This window comes from Salmo trutta, chromosome 35, assembly GCF_901001165.1.
Source record: "Salmo trutta chromosome 35, fSalTru1.1, whole genome shotgun sequence".
Lineage (NCBI taxonomy): Eukaryota > Metazoa > Chordata > Actinopteri > Salmoniformes > Salmonidae > Salmo > Salmo trutta.
The window spans coordinates 26,400,023-26,422,486 of NC_042991.1; the positions used below are offsets into that span (position 1 = coordinate 26,400,023).

The 22,464-nt window shown below is 43.2% G+C and overlaps 1 protein-coding gene across 9 annotated transcripts in view; it reads left to right on the top strand.

Annotated features, from left to right (window-relative positions):
- The window catches only part of LOC115174952 (collagen alpha-1(XII) chain), an 89,927-nt gene that overhangs the window by 32,350 nt on the left and 35,113 nt on the right, over positions 1-22,464 (top strand). For 4 of the 9 annotated variants that reach the window (XM_029734016.1, XM_029734020.1, XM_029734025.1 and 1 more), the window contains 19 exons: positions 1,027-1,173; positions 2,051-2,193; positions 3,352-3,484; positions 5,849-5,985; positions 10,833-10,962; positions 11,757-11,896; positions 12,830-12,962; positions 13,105-13,125; positions 13,732-13,871; positions 18,454-18,583; positions 18,777-18,916; positions 19,139-19,268; positions 19,698-19,837; positions 20,034-20,157; positions 20,452-20,594; positions 20,721-20,850; positions 21,221-21,363; positions 21,481-21,610; positions 21,776-21,915. In XM_029734016.1, coding sequence (XP_029589876.1) covers positions 1,027-1,173; positions 2,051-2,193; positions 3,352-3,484; positions 5,849-5,985; positions 10,833-10,962; positions 11,757-11,896; positions 12,830-12,962; positions 13,105-13,125; positions 13,732-13,871; positions 18,454-18,583; positions 18,777-18,916; positions 19,139-19,268; positions 19,698-19,837; positions 20,034-20,157; positions 20,452-20,594; positions 20,721-20,850; positions 21,221-21,363; positions 21,481-21,610; positions 21,776-21,915 — 2,474 coding nt within the window. The remainder of the gene's footprint in view (positions 1-1,026; positions 1,174-2,050; positions 2,194-3,351; positions 3,485-5,848; positions 5,986-10,832; positions 10,963-11,756; positions 11,897-12,829; positions 12,963-13,104; positions 13,126-13,731; positions 13,872-18,453; positions 18,584-18,776; positions 18,917-19,138; positions 19,269-19,697; positions 19,838-20,033; positions 20,158-20,451; positions 20,595-20,720; positions 20,851-21,220; positions 21,364-21,480; positions 21,611-21,775; positions 21,916-22,464) is intronic. The other 5 variants (XM_029734018.1, XM_029734019.1, XM_029734021.1 and 2 more) reach the window with 5 other exon arrangements.

Consider the following 22,464-nt stretch of genomic DNA (forward strand, 5'->3'; position numbering starts at 1 on the left):
GGTAGCCTACTGGTTAGAGCGTTGGACTAGTAACCGAAAGGTTGCTAGATTGAATCCCTGAGCTGACAAGGTAAAAATCTGTCGTTCTGTCCCTGAACAAGGCAATTAACCCACTGTTCCTAGGCCGTCAGTGAAAATAAGAATTTGTCCTTAACTGACTTGCTTAGTTAAATAAAGGTTAAAGAAAATAAAAAAATAAAAAAATTGAGTCAGTGGTGTCTGAGATATCGCGTGGGTTAGCATATCCCTGAGTATGTGTGCCAAATTTCCTCATTCAAACAGATAAAGAGATATAAACATGTGCGTATTATAGCGCTACTGTGTGGTCGATATGAATGTTCTTGCATAGGTTGAGTCTTGACAGCGTTTGCAACATATGTACCAAATTTTGTTACAATACGAATTTCCTTGACTGATTTATATGCATTAATGTGCCAGACCCCAACCACGTGAATGTTTATTGGTCAATAGCAGCCATGTTGTTTTAGGTAGTGGTCTGAAAATGATTGCGTTGACAGTTTCGTGCAGATCGGTCATACGGTGCTAGAGGAGGAGCGTTTTAAGTGTTTTTCACAAAATGTTAAATGCTGGCAATTCCATCATGGCGGACCTTAGGGGAGAGGGACCTATGTACGGAATTTCATGACTTTAGGTCAAATGGGGTGAGGGGCGTTACCTTTCAGAGTTAGCATTTTCAATCACTTGTTATAGCGCCACCATCTGGCCAATCCGTGTAATTTTGTAAATGCCAGATCACTATGGCAAGACGCATCATTTACCCATGTTTTGTCAAAATCGGGCTAGTGGTGTCTGAGATATCGCGTGTGATGAACGTGAAAATGTATGCACGTACTAATGGACAGATCCACAGTCCTCTCGTCAATTTCATTGTGGGGGACAATGAAAACGGACATTTTACAATAAACAGATTTTTGTGTTGTGATTGTATCATAAACAGAAGACAGTTGAGTCTATTTTGTCATGATCCCAACAGAAGTAAATATTGTGGTGTGATGTGGTTTCTAGGTGTGAAGAACGCTGATGAGAATGAGTTGAGGTCCATTGCCTCAGACCCAGATGATATTCACATGTACAACGTGAATGATTTCTCCTTTCTGCTGGACATAGTGGATGAGCTCACCATCAACCTCTGTAACAGTGTGAAGGGTCCAGGTAAGCCCAACATCCTCTCTCATTCTCTCTCTCTCTCTCTCTCTCTCTCTCTCTCTCTCTCTCTCTCTCTCTCTCTCTCTCTCTCTCTCTCTCTCTCTCTCTCTCTCTCTCTCAAATCACAGTAAGCTAGTTCTTTGTACGCTGGGTATTGTACTTGGTACAGCATTTAGGGGTTTAGGGGTATTTCTAATCTAAGACAGCATCAGATGGCAAGGAAAAGCTGTAAAAAAAAGCTGTACTGATATCTCCCATCAGTTGAATAAATGGATTAGCATAGCAGGTGGAGAATAGCAATAAGACCAGCATGATTTATGAGATGAGCCAATGAAAAGACAGAACAAATGCCAACACTTGTGGATATTTCCTCGAAACTGTCACTAGTTTTGGACACACTCTTGTCCTTCAATCAAATTTATGAGGAGACAAAATAGTGATTTACTCCATGGAGATGGAAACTTAAAAAAAATAAAAAGTATTTTTTCAAAATGGTGAAATATAGAAATGCAGGTTCACATTTATTGTAATATATCTTGTCATAAAATCTGATTTTGAACCTAACCTTAACCCTAAACTTAGCCACACTGCCAACCCTAATGCCTAACCCTAACCTTAAATTAAGACCAAAAAGCAAATGTATGTTTTCATGAATTTTTACGATATAGACAATTTTGATTTTGCAGCTGGCCCAGCTACCAGAAATTGCTCGGTTCTGCCTCCAAGGCAAGATTCATGACAATAAATGTCAACTCGCTATATAAACAGCCCTAACAGCCCTGTGTCGGTGAGGCTGAGGTGAAAGGGACAGATTTGTGGTTGGAGAATTGAGTGTGTGAAATATTTGACGTGTCGGCTCACATTCCCTCTGCTCTTCGACCAGGAGGAGGCCTGGAGCCGCCTACTAACCTAGTGACCTCCGAGGTGACCCACCACTCGTTCCGTGCCACCTGGACAGGGCCCGAAGGTCCCGTGGAAAAGTATCGCATCGACTACATGCCCGTGGCGGGAGGAATCACTGAACAGGTAAGCCTATAGTACTATACCTCCCCTCAACTCAATCAACTCACCTCTCCAAGGTCATAGCATTTTAAGAGCATCAGCTATTCATCATCACACCTGGTTTGGATTTGACAGAGAATTGGCTGAATGATTCCTTTTGGTCTGAATTCCTCTCTCAGACCTCCATGGTTCGTCTTGCCATGAGGTGATCTGGTTACTTTGGCAGCGGTCCAATTTTAGTCTGTTTATCCAGGAGTTTCTGGTGTAGGAACTGCTCTATATGCAGCCTCGCTGGAGATTTCACAGTTATCAAGTGTATTCAGTGTAACATTTTTGCTTAAATCCACCTAGTTCCCATCTTCAATCCATTTCTTGTGGATCTGATTCAGTCAGATTAAGCTCAAGTCATCTGGCACTCTTCTCAGCATTGAGAAGTGTACCACAGTGGCTGAGGCAGACCTGCATTCAGTTACACTTACTGTAACCTTCTGTCACTTATGTCCTCATAAATACAGGACTGGGTCTATTCCGTGCATTGTGTTTTCATTGTCCCTGGTCAGGGTTTGGGTGGTTCTAGTGAGCCCTGTCTGAAAGCAAGACAAAGAGTTTCCACCAGGCCCCAGCCTTGGCCCAGTGTTGTCCGGTTTTGGCCTGGGTAGGCCGTCATTGTAAATAAGAATTTGTTCTTAACTGGCTTGCCTAGTTAAATAAAGGTTAAAATAATTTAAAAAAAACCTTAGACCAGACCCAGTTAGTTTAGACTTGTTGCATAACTCCTCCTGCTGGAAAAGAGAATCCTGGCCTTCCAACCATTCTCCTTCATTTTTATTGCTTGCATTGAAACCCTAAACACTTATTCACACAAATAAATCAGATTTCACTTTCGATTTGCTGATATGTGGTCATTTCTTTTGGATATCCCTCTGAAACATAGAAGCGAGAGTACATGTGCGAGAAAATGTCAGCTTTGTTTTGGGTTTCCTAAACGTGTGCCGTATTAGGAATATTTTATTTTGACCTGCTGTAATTACAATATTATCCCATGACGAATTTGAAACTCCTTCGCAGGGAGGGGTGACTTGAGGTCGCCGTCTATCTTCTGGTCTACCTCCTGTTGAATATACTTGGATTTTGAGCTTGGGGTTTCCTGCATAACGACCATGCCCTTTTCTCTCTCTTTAGATGATTGTCGATGGGACGGTCACCACTGTGGTCCTGACCAAGCTGACACCTCTGACCGAGTACATGGTCAACGTTTTCTCCGTGACTGGAGAGGAGACCAGTGCAGAGCCGCTGAAGGGAACTGAAACCACCTGTAAGTGTTGCAGCTGTTCTGCTCCCTCGCCTCCTCGCCTCTTGTCCTTTCTGTTTGTCTTCCTCTTCGTCGGTTTCCTCACACAACCTCATCCCAATTACGCATCCCAAACCTTGAAGTCACCTCCTATAAAGGTGTCCAGGTTCAGCCAATCCAATATCCTTATTTGGATGTCGAATTATGTAAGAAGAGCTACAGTGATAGACAGGAAGTGTATTGAGATGAGTTTCACAAAGACGCTGGACAGAGATGGTTAAAAGGAAACTTTAATGTGGGGATAGCAGCTCTTATGACTTCCACTCTTGTGGGAGCGCATTTGTTTCATTAGAGTACACAATGCTGAAATAAACAACATCCCCTGCCCTCCATGCTCATTAAGCTGTGTTAAATGGGTTAGACATGGATGGAACTTGTTTATATTGCTCTTGTAGGCCTATTAAACAAGGTCATTTACACAACCAGGGATATATTGGGTCTGATTGGTGGCAGTAAAATGTTAAACAACAACAAGTTCCCATAGGGTTTCCCATTAGAAAATGCAGAAGTATAGGTTTCTTATGGGGAGAATAACCATCATTCTCTCCTTCTTGGCTTCATTAAGAGTGTATTAAGAAAACTGACATAATTCCACATGATGCTTAAGTACACAGGGCTTAGATTTTTATGGTGGACGTTATAAGATATTTCTCACTGTCATAAAGCATTGTTATTGTTTTGTAGGCCGCCACTTAGACACCACAACAGTAGTGTTAGCTCACTTGTGGTTTCCTTTATTTGTCATTTTAAACTAGCACTGTGAGTAGGATCATCATGCTTCTGTCATAAACACAGAAGCTGGATGTGATGTGGGTGGCTGGGTTGTGTTGTGGAGGTCCGTAGACTAGTAGTTAGGTGTTAACTGTGGTTGAGGATGTCTCTACACTAGTAGTTAGGTGTTAACTGTGGTTGAGGATGTCTCTACACTAGTAGTTAGGTGTTAACTGTGGTTGAGGATGTCTCTACACTAGTAGTTAGGTGGTAACTGTGGTTGAGGATGTCTCTACACTAGTAGTTAGGTGGTAACTGTGGTTGAGGATGTCTCTACACTAGTAGTTAGGTGGTAACTGTGGTTGAGGATGTCTCTACACTAGTGGTTAGGTGGTAACTGTGGTTGGGGATGTCTCTACACTAGTGGTTAGGTGGTAACTGGTTGAGGATGTCTCTACACTAGTAGTTAGGTGGTAACTGTGGTTGAGGATGTCTCTACACTAGCAGTTAGGTGGTAACTGTGGTTGAGGATGTCTCTACACTAGTAGTTAGGTGGTAACTGTGGTTGAGGATGTCTCTACACTAGTGGTTAGGTGGTAACTGTGGTTGAGGATGTCTCTACACTAGTAGTTAGGTGGTAACTGTGCTTGAGGATGTCTCTACACTAGTAGTTAGGTGGTAACTGTGGTTGAGGATGTCTCTAAACTAGTAGTTAGGTGGTAACTGTGGTTGGGGATGTCTCTACACTAGTGGTTAGGTGGTAACTGTGGTTGAGGATGTCTCTAAACTAGTAGTTAGGTGGTAACTGTGGTTGGGGATGTCTCTACACTAGTGGTTAGGTGGTAACTGTGCTTGAGGATGTCTCTACACTAGTAGTTAGGTGGTAACTGTGGTTCGAGATGTCTCTACACTAGTAGTTAGGTGGTAACTGTGGTTGAGGATGTCTCTACACTAGTGGTTAGGTGGTAACTGTGGTTGAGGATGTCTCTACACTAGTGGTTAGGTGGTAACTGTGGTTGAGGATGTATCTACACTAGTGGTTAGGTGGTAACTGTGGTTGAGGATGTCTCTACACTAGTAGTTAGGTGGTAACTGTGATTGAGGATGTCTCTACACTAGTAGTTAGGTGGTAACTGTGGTTGAGGATGTCTCTAAACTAGTAGTTAGGTGGTAACTGTGGTTGGAGATGTCTCTAAACTAGTAGTTAGGTGGTAACTGTGGTTGGAGATGTCTCTAAACTAGTAGTTAGGTGGTAACTGTGGTTGGAGATGTCTCTACACTAGTAGTTAGGTGGTAACTGTGGTTGAGGATGTCTCTACACTCCCCCTCTCTTTCTGTCTGTCTGTCTGTCTGTCTGTCTGTCTGTCTGTCTGTCTGTCTGTCTGTCTGTCTGTCTGTCTGTCTGTCTGTCTGTCTCTCTCTCTCTCTCTCTCTCTCTCTCTCTCTGTCACTCACTGTCACTCTCTCTCATTCTCTCTCTTTTTCTCCGTCTCTAAAACTGTTTTCCCTCACAATACAGGTGGTTCTAAGACTCATTCACTTTCATTCCCCTGCCCCCCTCTCACACTCTCTCTTTTCTCCCTCTCTGTCCATTTCTCTGTCATTCTTCTTCCCCAGTATCCTTGCCAATATCGGGTAAGCTGCAGATCACTGCTGTCACCCATAGCACCATGAAGCTCAGATGGGATGCCTCCCCGGGGAAAGTCCTCAAGTACATCATCACCTACAAGCCAGAGGATGGAGAGCTCAAAGAGGTGACACTATCTAACACCAAACATTTACACACTGACGTCATTGGGAAAGTGTTAGTGAAGAACTCTATGTTACTTCTGTATGCGTCCCAAATGCTACCCTGTTCCCTCCAGAGTGCACTACTTTTGACCAGAGCCATATGGGCTATAATGTAGATTTCCGCCAAAATAGACACAAGCTCAAGTACACAGTACAAATATGATAAAAATATATATTTCCTTTTCAACAAAAGTGGGTATTAGGGTTTGAAATGATTTAAATGCTTTCTAAATATAGTAACAATCAAATTATAAACGACGTATCTAATATTTAACCTTTCTTAAATAATAAATAAATATGATCATACTTAGTGAGTGTACAAAATTGCCACCATTTTATGGTGACTGAGCATTTTCTGCCCAGCATTTTCTGCTCAGCATCCTCTGGGCGATGCGCAGAGACCATTCAAATCCCTGCTGACTCATTACAACTTCAGCTTTAAGCACGGGTGCTGTGACCAAGAAAAGTGGTCTTGTTTAAATTCTCTGAAATTATTCATTATTTTTTCATGTTGAGAGCACTAAATCCATCTGAGAACATCAAAGTGAGATACTCACTTTCATATGTTTCATATGCCATATTGTAAGTGAAGCTGCAAGCTTCATCACCAGGAGAGTTCGATCCTTTGTCTGGATAGGCCAGGAAATGTGACGTGTTGCTGCCTATGCTCACATACTGCATTTCAGATGAGAGCGGAGAATGGCATGCGAAGCGGGACAACCAGTGCTGTCACAAAGTGCACAACAATTGATGTTGCGCCGTTCACTAAGTGCCCTGTACACAAAAATGTTGGTTGGAAACGGTCCAGAACCGTTCAAAGTCCCCTAAATAGGGGACAGAGTTTATTAAGGGAAAGTCACAAGTCATTGATGTCACAGGGTGTTATATTAGCTGCACATTCAGTAGACTGCGATCTTGACTCCATGGGCAGGCTTGGCCAGGACGACATGCTGAAAGAGGCATACTGGCACCCCTGCACCCCAGTACCTCAGCACCCCAGTATCCCAGTACCTCAGCACCCCAGTACCCCAGTACCTCAGCACCCCAGTATCCCAGTATCCCAGTACCTCAGCACCCCAGTATCCCAGTACCTCAGCACCCCAGCACCCCAGTATCCCAGTACCTCAGTACCTCAGCACCCCAGTATCCCAGTACCTCAGCACCCCAGCACCCCAGTATCCCAGTACCTCAGTACCTCAGCACCCCAGCATCCCAGTACCTCAGCACCACAGTACCTCAGCACCCCAGCACCCCAGTACCTCAGCACCACAGTACCTCAGCACCCCAGCATCCCAGTACTTCAGCACCCCAGCATCCCAGTACCCCAGCACCCCAGCACCCCAGTACCCCAGTACCTCAGCACCACAGTACCCCAGCACCCCAGTACCTCAGCACCCCATCACCCCTGCACCCCAGTACCTCAGCACCCCCACACCGCTGCACCCCATCACCCCTGCACCCCAGTACCTCAGCACCCCAGCATCCCAGTACCTCAGCACCACAGTACCTCAGCACCCCAGTACCTCAGCACCCCATCACCCCAGCACCCCAGTACCTCAGCACCCCATCACCCCTGCACCCCAGTACCTCAGCACCCCAGCACCCAGCCACAGACTCAGAGATGCAGTAAAACACTGGGCGTCCCTCGTCATTATTTCTCACTTGGATTTAAGAGACTTTCAAGCTATGATGAAAGTTCACGTGAAGTTGAACAAAAGTGTCTCCTTGGACACCCCAACAAGAACATTTAGAAATGACTGATGGAAGAGCTAAGGGTCTCTACTGGGTACATCTCTACCACAGGAGTACTGGATACATCTCTACCACAGGAGTACTGGATACATCTCTACCACAGGAGTACTGGATACATCTGTACCACAGGAGTACTGGGTACATCTCTACCACAGGAGTACTGGATACATCTCTACCACAGGAGTACTGGATACATCTCTACCACAGGAGTACTGGATACATCTCTACCACAGGAGTACTGGATACATCTGTACCACAGGAGTACTGGATACATCTCTACCACAGGAGTACTGGCTACATCTCTACCACAGGAGTACTGGATACATCTGTACCACAGGAGTACTGGATACATCTCTACCACAGGAGTACTGGATACATCTCTACTGTACCACACGAGTACTGGATACATCTCTACCACAGGAGTACTGGCCACATCTCTACCACAGGAGTACTGGATACATCTCTACCACAGGAGTACTGGATACATCTCTACCACAGGAGTACTGGATACATCTCTACCACAGGAGTACTGGATACATCTCTACCACAGGAGTACTTGCTACATCTCTACTGTACCACAGGAGTACTGGATACATCTCTACCACAGGAGTACTGGATACATCTCTACCACAGGAGTACTGGATACATCTCTACCACAGGAGTACTGGATACATCTCTACGACAGGAGTACTGGATACATCTCTACCCCAGGAGTACTGGATACATCTCTACTATACCACAGGAGTACTGGATACGTCTCTACCACAGGAGTACTGGATACATCTCTACCACAGGAGTACTGGATACATCTCTACCACAGGAGTACTGGATACATCTCTACCACAGGAGTGCTGGATACATCTCTACTGTACCACAGGAGTACTGGATACATCTCTACTGTACCACAGGAGCACTGGATACATCTCTACCACAGGAGTACTGGATACATCTCTACCACAGGAGTACTGGATACATCTCTACTGTACCACAGGAGCACTGGATACATCTCTACCCCAGGAGTACTGGATACATCTCTACTGTACCACAGGAGAACTAGATACATCTCTACCACAGGAGTATTGGATACATCTCTACTGTACCACAGGAGTACTGGATACATCTCTACCACAGGAGTACTGGATACATCTCTACCACAGGACTACTGGATACATCTCTACCACAGGAGTACTGGATACATCTCTACCACAGGAGTATTGGATACATCTCTACCACAGGAGTACTGGATACATCTCTACTGTACCACAGGAGCACTGGATACATCTCTACCCCAGGAGTACTGGATACATCTCTACTGTACCACAGGAGAACTAGATACATCTCTACCACAGGAGTATTGGATACATCTCTACTGTACCACAGGAGTACTGGATACATCTCTACCACAGGAGTACTGGATACATCTCTACCACAGGACTACTGGATACATCTCTACCACAGGAGTACTGGATACATCTCTACCACAGGAGTATTGGATACATCTCTACCACAGGAGTACTGAATACATCTCTACCACAGGAGTACTGGATACATCGCTACCCCAGGAGTACTGGATACATCTCTACCACAGGAGTACTGGATACATCTCTACCACAGGAGTATTGGATACATCTCTACTGTACCACAGGAGTACTGGATACATCTCTACCACAGGAGTACTGGATACATCTCTACCGCAGGAGTACTGGCTACATCTCTACCACAGGAGTACTGGATACATCTATACCACAGGAGTACTGGATACATCTCTACCACAGGAGTACTGGATACATCTCTACCACAGGAGTACTGGATACATCTGTACCACAGGAGTACTGGATACATCTATACCACAGGAGTACTGGATACATCTCTACCACAGGAGTACTGGATACATCTCTACCACAGGAGTACTGGATACATCTCTACCACAGGAGTACTGGATACATCTCTACTGTACCACAGGAGTACTGGATACATCTCTACCCCAGGAGTACTGGATACATCTCTACTGTACCACAGGAGTACTGGATACATCTCTACCACAGGAGTACTGGATACATCTCTACCACAGGAGTACTAGATACATCTCTACCACAGGAGTACTGGATACATCTCTACCACAGGAGTACTGGATACATCTTCACCACAGGAGTACTGGATACATCTCTACCACAGGAGTTCTGGATACATCTCTACCACAGGAGTACTGGATACATCTCTACCACAGGAGTACTGGATACATCTCTACCACAGGAGTACTGGATACATCTCTACCACAGGAGTACTGGATACATCTCTACCACAGGAGTACTGGATAGATCTTCACCACAGGAGTATGGTGGCACCTTAATTGGGGAGGATGGGATCATGTTATTGGCTGGAGCGGAATTAGTGGAATGGTATCAAATACATCAAAGAATTGGTTTCTATGTGTTTGATACCACTCCATTCACTCCGTTCCAGACATTATTATGAGCCGTCCTCCCCTCAGCAGCCTCCACTGATCCCTACCCAGATCCTCTCATGGAGCATCTGCAGACTGCTGTCTCCAAAGGAGCCTCTCTCTGTGGACTTATGTTCTATGGTCTGTTCCTCTGCGTTGCTATTGGAGAACTATCGCTGTTATGGATACCCTTTCTTGATTTTTTTTCTTGGAGTTCGAAGTGGAAACTGAGGTAAGACATTTCTCAGCATTTCTGCTGGAAGCTTTTTGACATCAAGAGTTTTTCCTACCATCAAATATCTTCTGGAATTACCAATATAGCCTCAATACTTTTTTTAAGGACACGGTATATTATTCATATGGCTTTTCTCATTTAGAAATAAAAAGGAAACATAGAGGGGGAGTTCACTTTGAGACAACAACTCCCAACGTTTTATTGGTTGACATCAATGTTCAAAATACTACAGTTGTCAAGATTTTGCTGTAAATTCTATATTCACAAATCATAGTTTATGTTCATGTTGGTAGTGCTAGTTCATGCTAGTTCTTCAGCAAAAATAATATTGTTACTTTGTTGTTCCTAAAATCGTTATCCTTATATCTCTTTTCTGCCAGGTTGAAGTCAATGGAGATATAACATCCCTGCCTCTTGCCAACCTCATCTCTCAATCTGAGTACGATGTTGCTGTCACCCCAGTTTACGACGCAGGTGTTGGAAACCCAATGCTTGGCCAAGCCATTACAGGTAAACAACCGTTTGTGTGATTTCTCATTTGGCTGATGAACTTTAGACTGGATATATGAGTGTATCTTGATGGGGACGGTTGAGTCTGCAGGCCTTCCTTGGATTTTGCCTGTTCCTCAGTCACTCGTCGTTCTAGATGAAGCCCAAACATCAAGTCATTGTTCCCAGAGACTGTATGTATATATGTATGTGTGGGTGTGTGTGTGTGTGTGTGTGTGTGTGTGTGTGTGTGTGTGTGTGTGTGTGTGTGTGTGTGTGTGTGTGTGTGAGAGAGAGTCTAGTTAATTATATATGGGCCTACAGACTTTGTGTGTTTTTGTGCGAGTCTGCTATCGCTCACTGCATGGGGCCTCGTTCGTCATTAATCCCAGATGATTTGAAGAAATGTTGTTTTCTATACACACAGACACGCACACACACACACACACACACACACACACACACACACACACACACACACACACACACACACACACACACACACACACATACACACACACACACACACACACACACACACACACAGACACGCACACACACACACACACACACACACACACACACACACATACACACACACACACACACACACACACACACACACACACACACACACACACACACTCAAAACCCGTTTGTTGGCCATTTATTTATAAAATGGACTCACAGCTAAATTGTTCCTCACATGGTTCGCAGCCCCTCTGACGAACGGAATGGCCTTGCCTCATCTCTCAGGACTTCCTCATAATAATCAGAATAATCTCCCTCTCTCACATCTCCATCCATGTGTACAGATGTTGTTCCTGCCCCGCAGAACCTGAAGTTGTCCGAGGTGACCCAGACCTCGTTCAGGGCCACATGGGAACACGGGGCCCCTGACGTGGCCCTCTACCGAATCGGCTGGACCAAGAAGGGAGAGAACAACTTCCAATATGTACGTTGATCTACTCTAGCCAATGGTGATTGCTGATTCTGGTCTATTTACTGCTATGGAGTGGACTGGGAATGTTTATGCCCTCTCTCTCTTCCCCTCTCTCCCTGTCTCTATCTCTCCACCTCTCGCACTCTCTCTCCCCCTCTCGCCCTCTCTCCCTCTCTCCCTGTCTCTATCTCTCCCTCTCTCGGTCTCTCTCCCTGTCGCTATCTGTCCCTCTCTCGACCTCTCTCTCCCCCTCTCTCCCTGTCTCTATTTCCCTCTCTCTCCCCCTCTCTCCGTCTCTATTTCTCCCTCTCTCGCCCTCTCTCTCCCCCTCTCTATCTCTCCCTCTCTCGCCCTCTCTCCCCCTCTCTCCATCTCTCCCCCTCTCTCTCTATCTCTCCCCCTCTCTCTCTGTCTCTCCCTCTATCTCTCCCTCTCTCGCCCTCTCTCTCCCCCTCTCGCTCTCTCTCTGTCTCCCTCTCTCTCCCTCTCTCTCCCTCTCTCTCTATCTATCTATCTCTCCCCCTCTCTCCCTCTCTCTCTGTCTCTCCCTCTCTCGTCCTCTCTCTCCCCCACTCTCCCTCTCTCTGTCTCTGTCTCTCTCCCTCTCTCTCTGTCTCTCCCTCTCTCTGTCTCTCTCCCCCTCTCGCCCTCTCTCTCTATCTCTCCCTCTGTCTCTGTTTATTTGTCTCTCTATATCTCTGTCTCTCCCTCTCTCTCTGTCTCTCTATCTCTCTCTCTGTCTCTCAATCTCTCCCCCTCTCTTTGTCTCCCTCTCTCTATCTCTCCCTCTCTCTTTCTGTCTCCCTCTCTCTTTCTGTCTCCTTCTCTCTTTCTGTCTCACTCTCTCTTCGTCTCCCTCTTTCTCCATCTCGTTCTGCCCACCACTCTCTCTCTCGCTGTCCCCCTCTACCTGTTCCCCCCCTCTCTCTCCATCCATCTCTCCAGGCTATCCTGAACAGTGATGAAACATCCCATAATCTGGAGAACTTGGACCCGGACACCCTATATGATGTCACCGTCACGGCCATCTACCCAGACGAGTCAGAGAGCGAGGACCTGATTGGCAGCCAGCGCACATGTAGGTTCACCCTTTTGTTCTTCTCCTCTCTCATTCTCCTATCAGTTACATTCATGTTTTACATTTAGACCACAGATGTAGTCCACAATGTATTGAAATAACCTTGTTCTTTCCCTGTTCTCATGACGTTCTCTTTTTCCAGTGTTAAAGATGACTACAGCTGGTATGTTATTTGAAACGGAGAAGGACATTATCATTGTAATGTTCATGATTATGATTATAATGGTAATGCGAATGATAATTAAAGTGTTGTTGATGGAAAACACACTTTTATAAAATACATCTGCATGTGCATTGCTGGGCCTTGAAAGAGCTGCAAATACAAAAGTGTGACTACTGACCCGGCGGCGTCCGGACGTTCCACAACAGACACCTAATTGTCAACCATTTGCCATAATATCGTTTCTCATGTCATTAAATGGATGTCGTTTTTCATGTCATAACATTGTCATTCCTCGTGTCGTTAATGTCAATCCTCATCATGTCACAATCATTCCTCATCAATGTCCCCATCATTGGAAATGCATGTGTCATATAGTATAGTAACCTTACTGGCTGCTTCACTCTCCATCATGTCGTTTATGTGTACTTCATCACCAAATCATGTGTTCTCGTCATCTCACCCCCTATTCTCATCATCATTGTTTCATCCAGCTTCCTGACCACCATGTGATTGTGGATTGGTAAAGGCTGCCTAATGTTCCCTGCAGCCATTTTATATAAACCACCACTGTCTTGGGTCAGTGTATTGATTTGAATGTGTTCCTAGCTCCCACTGGACCTCCGCAGAACTTGCAGGTGTTCAACGCGACCACGGTCACTCTGACAGTGAAGTGGGACCATGCCCCAGGCCCCGTCCAGAACTACAAGATCTCCTTCCAACCTGTGGCAGGAGGCAAAGCTCTCTCGGTAAGTACAACACACACTCCAGTAGTTTCTGTTAACAATTCCCAGACTGTTTTGCAATGACTATGAGTGTATTGGGAGTAACTGATAAGTAGTGTCTACCCAGAACTAACTTCTAAATCCTAGGCCCTCTGGGTATGACATCTCTCAGTTCACTTACCTATAATATAGAGGAAGCTGTTCTTGCTCTCTAGTCTGTAACTGAGTGGTGACGTTAGTTGTTATCAGTGTGATGCGTCAGGATCTGTGTGAGGTTTTCTCCAACGTGCCGGAGCTAGTTTAACCCCAATGATGAAACCATAAGTACTTCCCAGTGCAGTAAAAAACGTGATTTTCCTGAGTTTTTATATAATGGCCTTTTAGTGTAAGAGCAGTTTAAAAAGTCTGCATGATATGCCAGCCTGTTGTGGTGGGATGGAGTTTTGGCCTGCCTGGTGAAATCACCAGGTGGTAAATTAATTAATAGTCTCTGCCAATAACAGCTAGTTTTCAGTTTTCCCCTCCCCACTCAGACCACTCCCAGACAATCCTAGCAAAATTCTAGCTTGAGAAATTGCTTTTTGCTAAGAAGATATTTTTGTTTATTTTTTACCATTTTAATTGAAAACAATCACAGTAAGGTACTTAATTGTTACCCAGAAAGCATTTGATATTGAGATAAAAATGTCTGCATTGAACCAAATGGCTAATTCCGTTCTCATAAAAGTACTTAAGGATTTCTAAATTGGTTTATTGTAATATGAAATCCCTTTCCTCTTGGGATCCACAATTGGTGTCCTCCCTGGTATTTTGTCTTCGTCCACATTGTTAGTTTGACGTTAGAATTATGTCACGCCCTGACCATAGAGAGCCCTTGTTTCTCTATGGTGTAGTAGGTCAGGGTGTGACTAGGGGGTAGTCTAGTTTAATATTTCTATGTTGTGTTCTAGTTTATATTTTCTATGTTGGTGTTTTGTATGATTCCCAATTAGAGGCAGCTGGTAATCGTTGTCTCTAATTGAGGATCATATTTAAGTAGCTATTTTTCCCCACCTGTGTTTGTGGGATATTGTTTTGTGTTTGTGCCTGTGCACCATGTCGTCATGTTTAGTTGAGTTATTTGTTTTTGCTTGAAGTTTCACTTTGGAATAAAGATGTGGAACTCTACACACGCTGCGCCTTGGTCCCGTTCTTACGACAACCGTGACAAATTATGACATGGTCTTCCTATCCAGTCTGTTTGTGTACTTTAAGGAGGTCTGTATCTAGCAGCCAAACCCACATTCCTAACTGATAACTTAATTGTGACCTGCTACGGAAATTGTTAGGAAATACCTTTTTTTTCTCGGTTGACGATGCGCTTATTTGAAAAGAATTTGGTTAGTTTAAAATGTTTTAAGTGTCTGAGAAGTTATGACAGGGTACCCCAAACATTGTATCAGTTCTCTAAACTGTGATTTCAACATGACACCATAGGACAGAGCTGTTACATGTCTATCTAATCCCATCATAGCACATCATTGGAATTATATTATAGTATCGCTGTCCACTTAAAACAGAATGGAGACATACTGCTGTTGTGATGTTGTGGTCTGCAGACTTGTTGATTTAACCTAAGCCATATAAGCCAGGCATGACATTCACACTTGGGACCCTCAAGTGCCTGTCTCCAGTGGTGTAAAGTACTTAAGTACAAATAATTTAAAGTACTACTAAGTAATTAAGTAATTTTTTGCGGTGTCTGTACTTTACTTTACAATTTATATTTTTTGCAAACTTGTACTTTTACTTCACTGCATTCCTAAAGAAAATAATGTACTTTTTACTCCATAAATTTTCCCTGACACCCAAAAGTACTCGTTACATTTTTTATGCTTAGCAGGACAGGAAAAGTTTCTAATTCAAACATTTATCAAGTGAGTATCCCTGGTCATCCCTACCTCTGAACTGACGGACTCACTAAACACAAATGCTTTGTTTGTAAATTATGTCTGAGTGTTGGAGTGTGCCTCTGGCTATCTGTAAATAATAAAAAACAAGAAAATGCTGCCGCCTGGTTTGCTTAATATAAGGAATCTTCAATTTATAGTTTTACTTTTACTTTGATACTTAAGTATATTTTTGCGATTACATTTCCTTTTAATATTTAATTATATTTAAATACCAAATACTTTTAGACTTGTACTCAAGTAGGATTTTACTGTGTTACTTTCACTTTTATCTGAGTCATTTCTCTGAAGGTATCTTTACTTTTACTCAAGTATGACAATTGGGTACTTTTTCCACCACTGCCTGTCTCTAATATAATGGTTTAGTATGTCGAAATACAAAAAGTGGATGTGTAGTCTAGGTGATCTGCTAAATGAATGTCAGACAAGCGAATACAATGGAAAATGTATTGTATGTTGTCCATTCCGTGGCTATAACGTTTCATGCCATTGATAGATGTTGCTTACTGTACAGTTGTAGGATCTTAATTTGACCAGTATTGTCACAGCAGAATACTCTTGCAGCGACAGGATTTTACCGTTTAGTCCATAATGTTGCTTGAACGGTGGTTAGGCTATTAGCTAGAAATGTGGTTAAATGAAAAGTGCAATACTGTTAATATAACCGTGTGTTAGTGCGAGTTTTCTGTGAATTTATGGAAATCACAAAGCTCATCTGCATTTCCAGGAAAATTTCCAGGAAAATTCTTAGCATCAAAAAGTGCTCAAATTAAGATCCTACATCTGTAGTTCCCATTAAATGACAGGATACATTTAAAATATTGGCTTGTAGTATTACAAAATTGTTCTTCCATGATGTCTAGTGTCCCTCAAGACCAATGAATCTTCCCTTTATACACTACTAGTTTATGAACACAGTAGTGAAAGAAAGGCAATTGTTCTTTCTTATAAGGTGTTTGAATCAGCAACTCTGTTCACCCAAATGGGTAAATAATTCATCCTTGGGGAACCCCGCTTTTGTTTCTGCTAGACTGAAATGAGGGGAAAGGCATTGGCTAATGAGAGAGTTAGAGAGTTCCCTAGCCTCATAAAAGTCAAAATTGATGTAAGTGCTTTGGAGTTTACATTGGTCATGTTTGGATGGCTTCCCTGTGACAGTGTAGAAGAACTCTGCTTGGCCTCAACGACCCCAATTGGGTAATATTTGGTTGATATGTTAATCAATGAGATTACAACCTATTTTCACCTACTCAAAAAGACAGTCAATAGTTTGTTGAATACTCAATGTTTTATCACTATGCTTTCAACCATCTAAAAGCATAACCAAATTCCAATGGGAATACAATGTTAGATTTATTTTATTTTATTAGGACCATCAAAGTTAACATGTTGTTAATGCGTTGTATTTTTAATGGAGTTAATTGTTTAGATGCCATTGATGATATCTCCATTTTTTCAACCACACAGAAAAGCGCAACATACAACACGCACAAACGCTCTCACTAGCTCGGTCTGTCTCTATTGTGGTGCTTAAACATCCACTATGCGCGCAGCTTTGAGCAACAATTTTGAAGAAAAACTCAATTAGTAGGACTCAATCAAATCAAACTTTAAATGCACTTTAAATATAGTTTGACTTAATTTAGTAATTCTTTAATTTAGATAATTTTTTCTTAGATGGAGACATGAATCCAACATGTTTTTTTAAAACGAAATTTACCAAAGATGTCTATTTTTAGTTGAATCCATGGTTGAATTTACACAATAGCTGTTGATGACTGTCCAAATGCTATATACTGTAGGCCTAAATAGCATCATTGATGATACAGGATTGATAAAGTATGGTTACATTTTCATTTGCTCTGTTAGATCTACCCATTGGAAATGACTTTGATAGCAACAGTGAATCTATTAAGTTGAGATTTCTCAATGGTCATTCTCAAGATAGCACATTGGAAACGGTCTGTGACAAATATCATAGCTAAGCAGGGCTGGACTTGGTTAAAACCCTGGATGGGAGACCAAAGGGTAGCTGTAGATAGATTCATTCTAGGAGGTGCTGCTCAGCCTATAGTTTTTTTATTATACGTTGAAGATCTGACGTTGTTTCAAAGTGACAAATTCAACAGATTTTATACAAGGTTTGTCAATGTTGAAAATTGGTTACCATGATGGCATAATCCTGTGGTCGAAATTTCACCCTGAAAACAACAGTTTGATTACTTTTTTCAAATGCAATGTATTTTCCATGTAGATTCCACAATACAATACAGTGATAAATTACATTGAAAAATGTTGATTTCACCAGTTTGTGCCCAGTGGTGAGCTAATGAACTTCAGGGCTTTTTGTCTCTGAGCCGAGGAAAGGGAAAGGGGGATACCTAGTCAGTTGTACAACTCAATGAATTCAACTGAAATGTGTCTTCCGCATTTAAACCAAGCCCTCTCAACCAGAGAGGTGCGGAGGGCTGCCTTAATCGACATCCACGTCTGCGGCAAGAGGACAGCCCTAACCATTAAAAGAGTTTAGCTTGTCATCCATCTGTCCCCCTGTCCTAATAAATTACTGTTTTAACATCGATGTGAGATGTTCTCGCTTCACTTCTCCTCCCAGAGACAAAGAATAGCCTCTGACTTTGTTGTTGTCCTCCAAACAGACCCAGGTGGGAGGAAAGAAGAACAGTGTAATCCTCCAGAAGCTGACGCCTGACACTCCCTACTCTGTCACCGTGGCAGCTATCTACCCCAGCGGAGAGGCCAAAGACATCTCAGGCCAAGGAAAGACCAGTAAGTGGACCTGGAACCACCAGACCTGTAATAGGCCAGAAGCCACCTACAACATTCTCCTAATAGATGTATCATTTTATAGTACAACTAATAAAGCAGATAACTCTTTTGTAAAGTATTTTGATTTCAGTTCACTCAATATAAAGTAAAATGTTTAAAACACCATATTAAAGCACTTTATGGTTTAATCCAGAGCCTCTGGGTGGAGTGAAGAACCTGCAGGTGACCAACCCAACCATGACCACCCTGAACGTGAAATGGCAGGCGGCCGACGGAAAAGTGAAAGAGTACAAAGTCATCTATGTACCTGCTGCCGGTGGAGCTGAGAGCATGGTAGGACTGGCAGGAAGTCTCTCAGCTTACTGTTGGCTGACTGTGTAAAAAAATATTCCAACAGTTCACATCTCAAAATTAAATGAGAAATAGCATATTCATGTATTGTTTGAAGTTGTTTGTTTTATGAATCACAGAATATGACAAACAACTATCTTCAGTCAAACAAGAGTTGGTAGTAGGCAGACGTTTATAGGTGTGATGTCTTTGTGTAATGTAAAGGAGACTGTAGCTGCCACTACCACCACCACTGTTCTGAAAGGCCTCCTTCCAGACACCCTCTACACTGTCTCACTGGTGCCGGTCTACGAAGTGGGAGATGGACAGAAACAGTCTGAAAATGGAAAGACAAGTAAGACTGTCTGCAATCTAAGTCTAAAGATCTTTAAAGATCTTCTAAAGATCACTTATTAAGTGATCTTTTCAGGGACTGGGTAATGGCCTTCTTAGAAGCTGATTTTTGAAGTAAATCCATAAGTAACCATCAATGCAGAGGATACCTCTCCATTGAGTCTGTATTTAAACTTCATACAGACTCCTTGCAGTGCCAAGTTCAATCAGTATAAAGTTTCAGGGACTGAGTAATGGCCTTCTTAGAAGACATTAGTTACATCAATGGAGAGGATAACTCTATTGCTGGATTTGAACTTCATACAAACTCCATAAGAGAAGTTAACATGAGATAATATAGTAATTTATTAAGTACTTTGAGATAGTACTTTAATAAGTACTATCAATCAGTATAAAGTTCTATTATTAAATCCCTGGTTGGTGTGTCCAGAGACTCTGGGTGGAGTGAAGAACGTGCAGGTGACCAACCCCACCATGGTCACGTTGAACGTGAAATGGGAGGCGGCCGAGGGGAAAGTCAAAGAGTACAAAGTCATCTATGTACCTGCTGCCGGTGGAGCTGAGAGCATGGTAGGACTGGTAATTGACACTGTAGAAAGTGTGGTTACTTTCAAGGGTATGAGTACCTATGCACTCATAATCCTTATACACTCATGTTTGACTGAATATAGTTGCTTGTCATATTTTGTGATTTATATCATATTAGTTATTGTTAAGTTGGGAGTGGGCAGGCGTTAATAATTGTATTGTGTATGTGTAATGTAAGGAGATTGTGGCTGGGACCAACACAGTCCTGAAGGGCCTCACGCCCGACACCATCTACACCGTTTCAGTGTTGCCTGTCTACGATGTGGGAGACGGCAAGAAAATGTCTGAGAACGGAAAGACAAGTAAGGAAGTCTGACACTGGGATGAGGGACGGAGAAATTGATCATTTCAGAGAATCATCAATAGTGAGGATAGCTCTTCATTAGTGGACTGTAATTCCATGCGATACCAAGTTCATTCAGTGAAAAGTGACAACCCCATATTTAAGTCTTGTTTGGTACAGCTTTAATATAGCTGTCAAAATTCAATTTGGAAAAAAGCTATATGCATTCATATTGAATCAATTCGACTCAGTAACGGCTTGAGGATATTGACGCCATTTACTTGGAAGGATGTTGATGTGTCTTCTACCTCAGGGCCTCTGGGTGGAGTGAAGAACCTGCAGGTGATCAACCCTACCATGACCACCCTGAACGTGCGCTGGGAGCCAGTCGAAGGGAAAGTCAAAGAGTACAAAGTCTTCTATGTAACTGCTGCCGGGGGAGCTGCTGAGGCAATGGTAGGATTCTGCTGTAGCTGACAGTGTAGAAAGTGTTGTTTCCACATTGCGTGCCATAAAATGAATTGTGGGTGTGTTTGGAGTGGGCTGAGGTTAATATTTTGGTTGTGTTTGTGTAATCTTTAGGAAACTGTGGCTGCTACTGCCACAAGCACTGTCTTGAGAGGCCTCCTGCCAGACACCCTCTACACTGTCTCACTGGTGCCTGTCTTCGCAGAGACAGAGGGCAGGAGGCAGTCTGAGAACGGAAAGACAAGTAAGACTGGCTGACATCTAAGCAATCATTCCAATACGCACTTCCATGTTTGCAGTACACCTCAGATCCCAGACCAAGCATAAATTCCCTACATTTCATAAATTGTCATCAGTACCTGTTGTATAATGTGTGTTTGTATTCACGTTTTGTATTTTCCTTTTAAGATAACTTAGTCTGTACGGTATGGAAGTGTGGAAGCTCATTGCTGCCACAAACACATTTTCTTTGTCCGACCATTTAAAAAACATGTTTGGGTAGCAACAACCTTCTGTAAACTGTGAGTTTTCAGTGTAAGATGATTAGCAATAAGATAATAGAGTTACATTGGACATAGAACAGGTTTTCTATATTTTGTTGTTTTCCTCACCAGGACCTTTGGGGGGAGTGAAGAACCTGAAGGTGACTGAACCCACCATGACCTCTCTGAAGGTGGACTGGGACCCAGCAGATGGAGCCGTGCGTCAGTACAAGATCTTCTTCGTCCCTGTGGCTGGAGGAACACCAGAGGAAATGGTGGGTCTCTTTCACCTTATGACCTCAGAAATAGCCTTAAGGTAATACACTTCGATAAAGCATTTAATCTGTAATCAGTCATCTAATTCAAATCATTTTCCACCTGTTTGTAAACAGGAGCAAGTACCTGGAAGCACCACCACCATCGTTCTGAGGAACCTCAAGCCTGACACACCTTACACAATATCAGTGCTACCTATCTACCCTGCCAGAGAGGGGAAACGTCAGGCTGAGAATGGAAAGACGCGTGAGTAGCAATGTAAAATGAAGTGGTAGCGTATGCAATCTCGAAAAGTGATTTGGGAACATTGGAAATATAAACTGAGAAGCATAAAATAATGGCTTACTTGAGTTCCCCAATAATCACATAATCATAGTACCACACTTAAAGTTATTGAATTTTCTTTCCCAGTGCCTTTGGGTGGAGTGACCAATCTGCAGGTCACCAACCCTACCCACACCACCCTCACCGCCAGCTGGGACGCAGCCGACGGCAACGTGCAGGGCTATAAAGTCATCTACACTCCCGTCGCAGGAGGCCTTGAGATCATTGTGAGTATTCTACTGTACTGTTAACCACACTGCCTCTCCATAGGCCTATTACTCAACAGTGACACGTGATGTCACATTTGTGCCAGCCTAACACAATGGCTTCCAATCCTGTGGGAAGAAAGAATCCTGTTTCATTTCGCCGCCATACTTTGTGGAGTGGAGATATCGTCAGCCCGACATGAGAAGTTAGCGTTGACGAGTTAACGTTAAGGACTTAGCGTTGGCGGTTAGCCTGCTGTGCTAAGCATGATGAGAGGCAGCAGCAAAGTGGTCATGCCGCCGTGATGTTGTAGCCTAGTGGTGATGGAGTTCAGGCCGGGTGGGAGCTAACAGACTGTGAAACAGCTCTGTGATCACAATTATAATGCAATTGACTTTTTGGTTTGGCTGCTTATGTGGAACAAAATCCTCTAAGGCACTGTTTGGTTTATCTGTGTAGAATTGGCCTGTTCCGTGTGGTGTATGCCATAGCTCTCACTCTCAATCAAACCTCCCATCAAAATAAACTCCACAGAAGGGAGATGAACTGGACCAGTAGAAGTTGTAGTT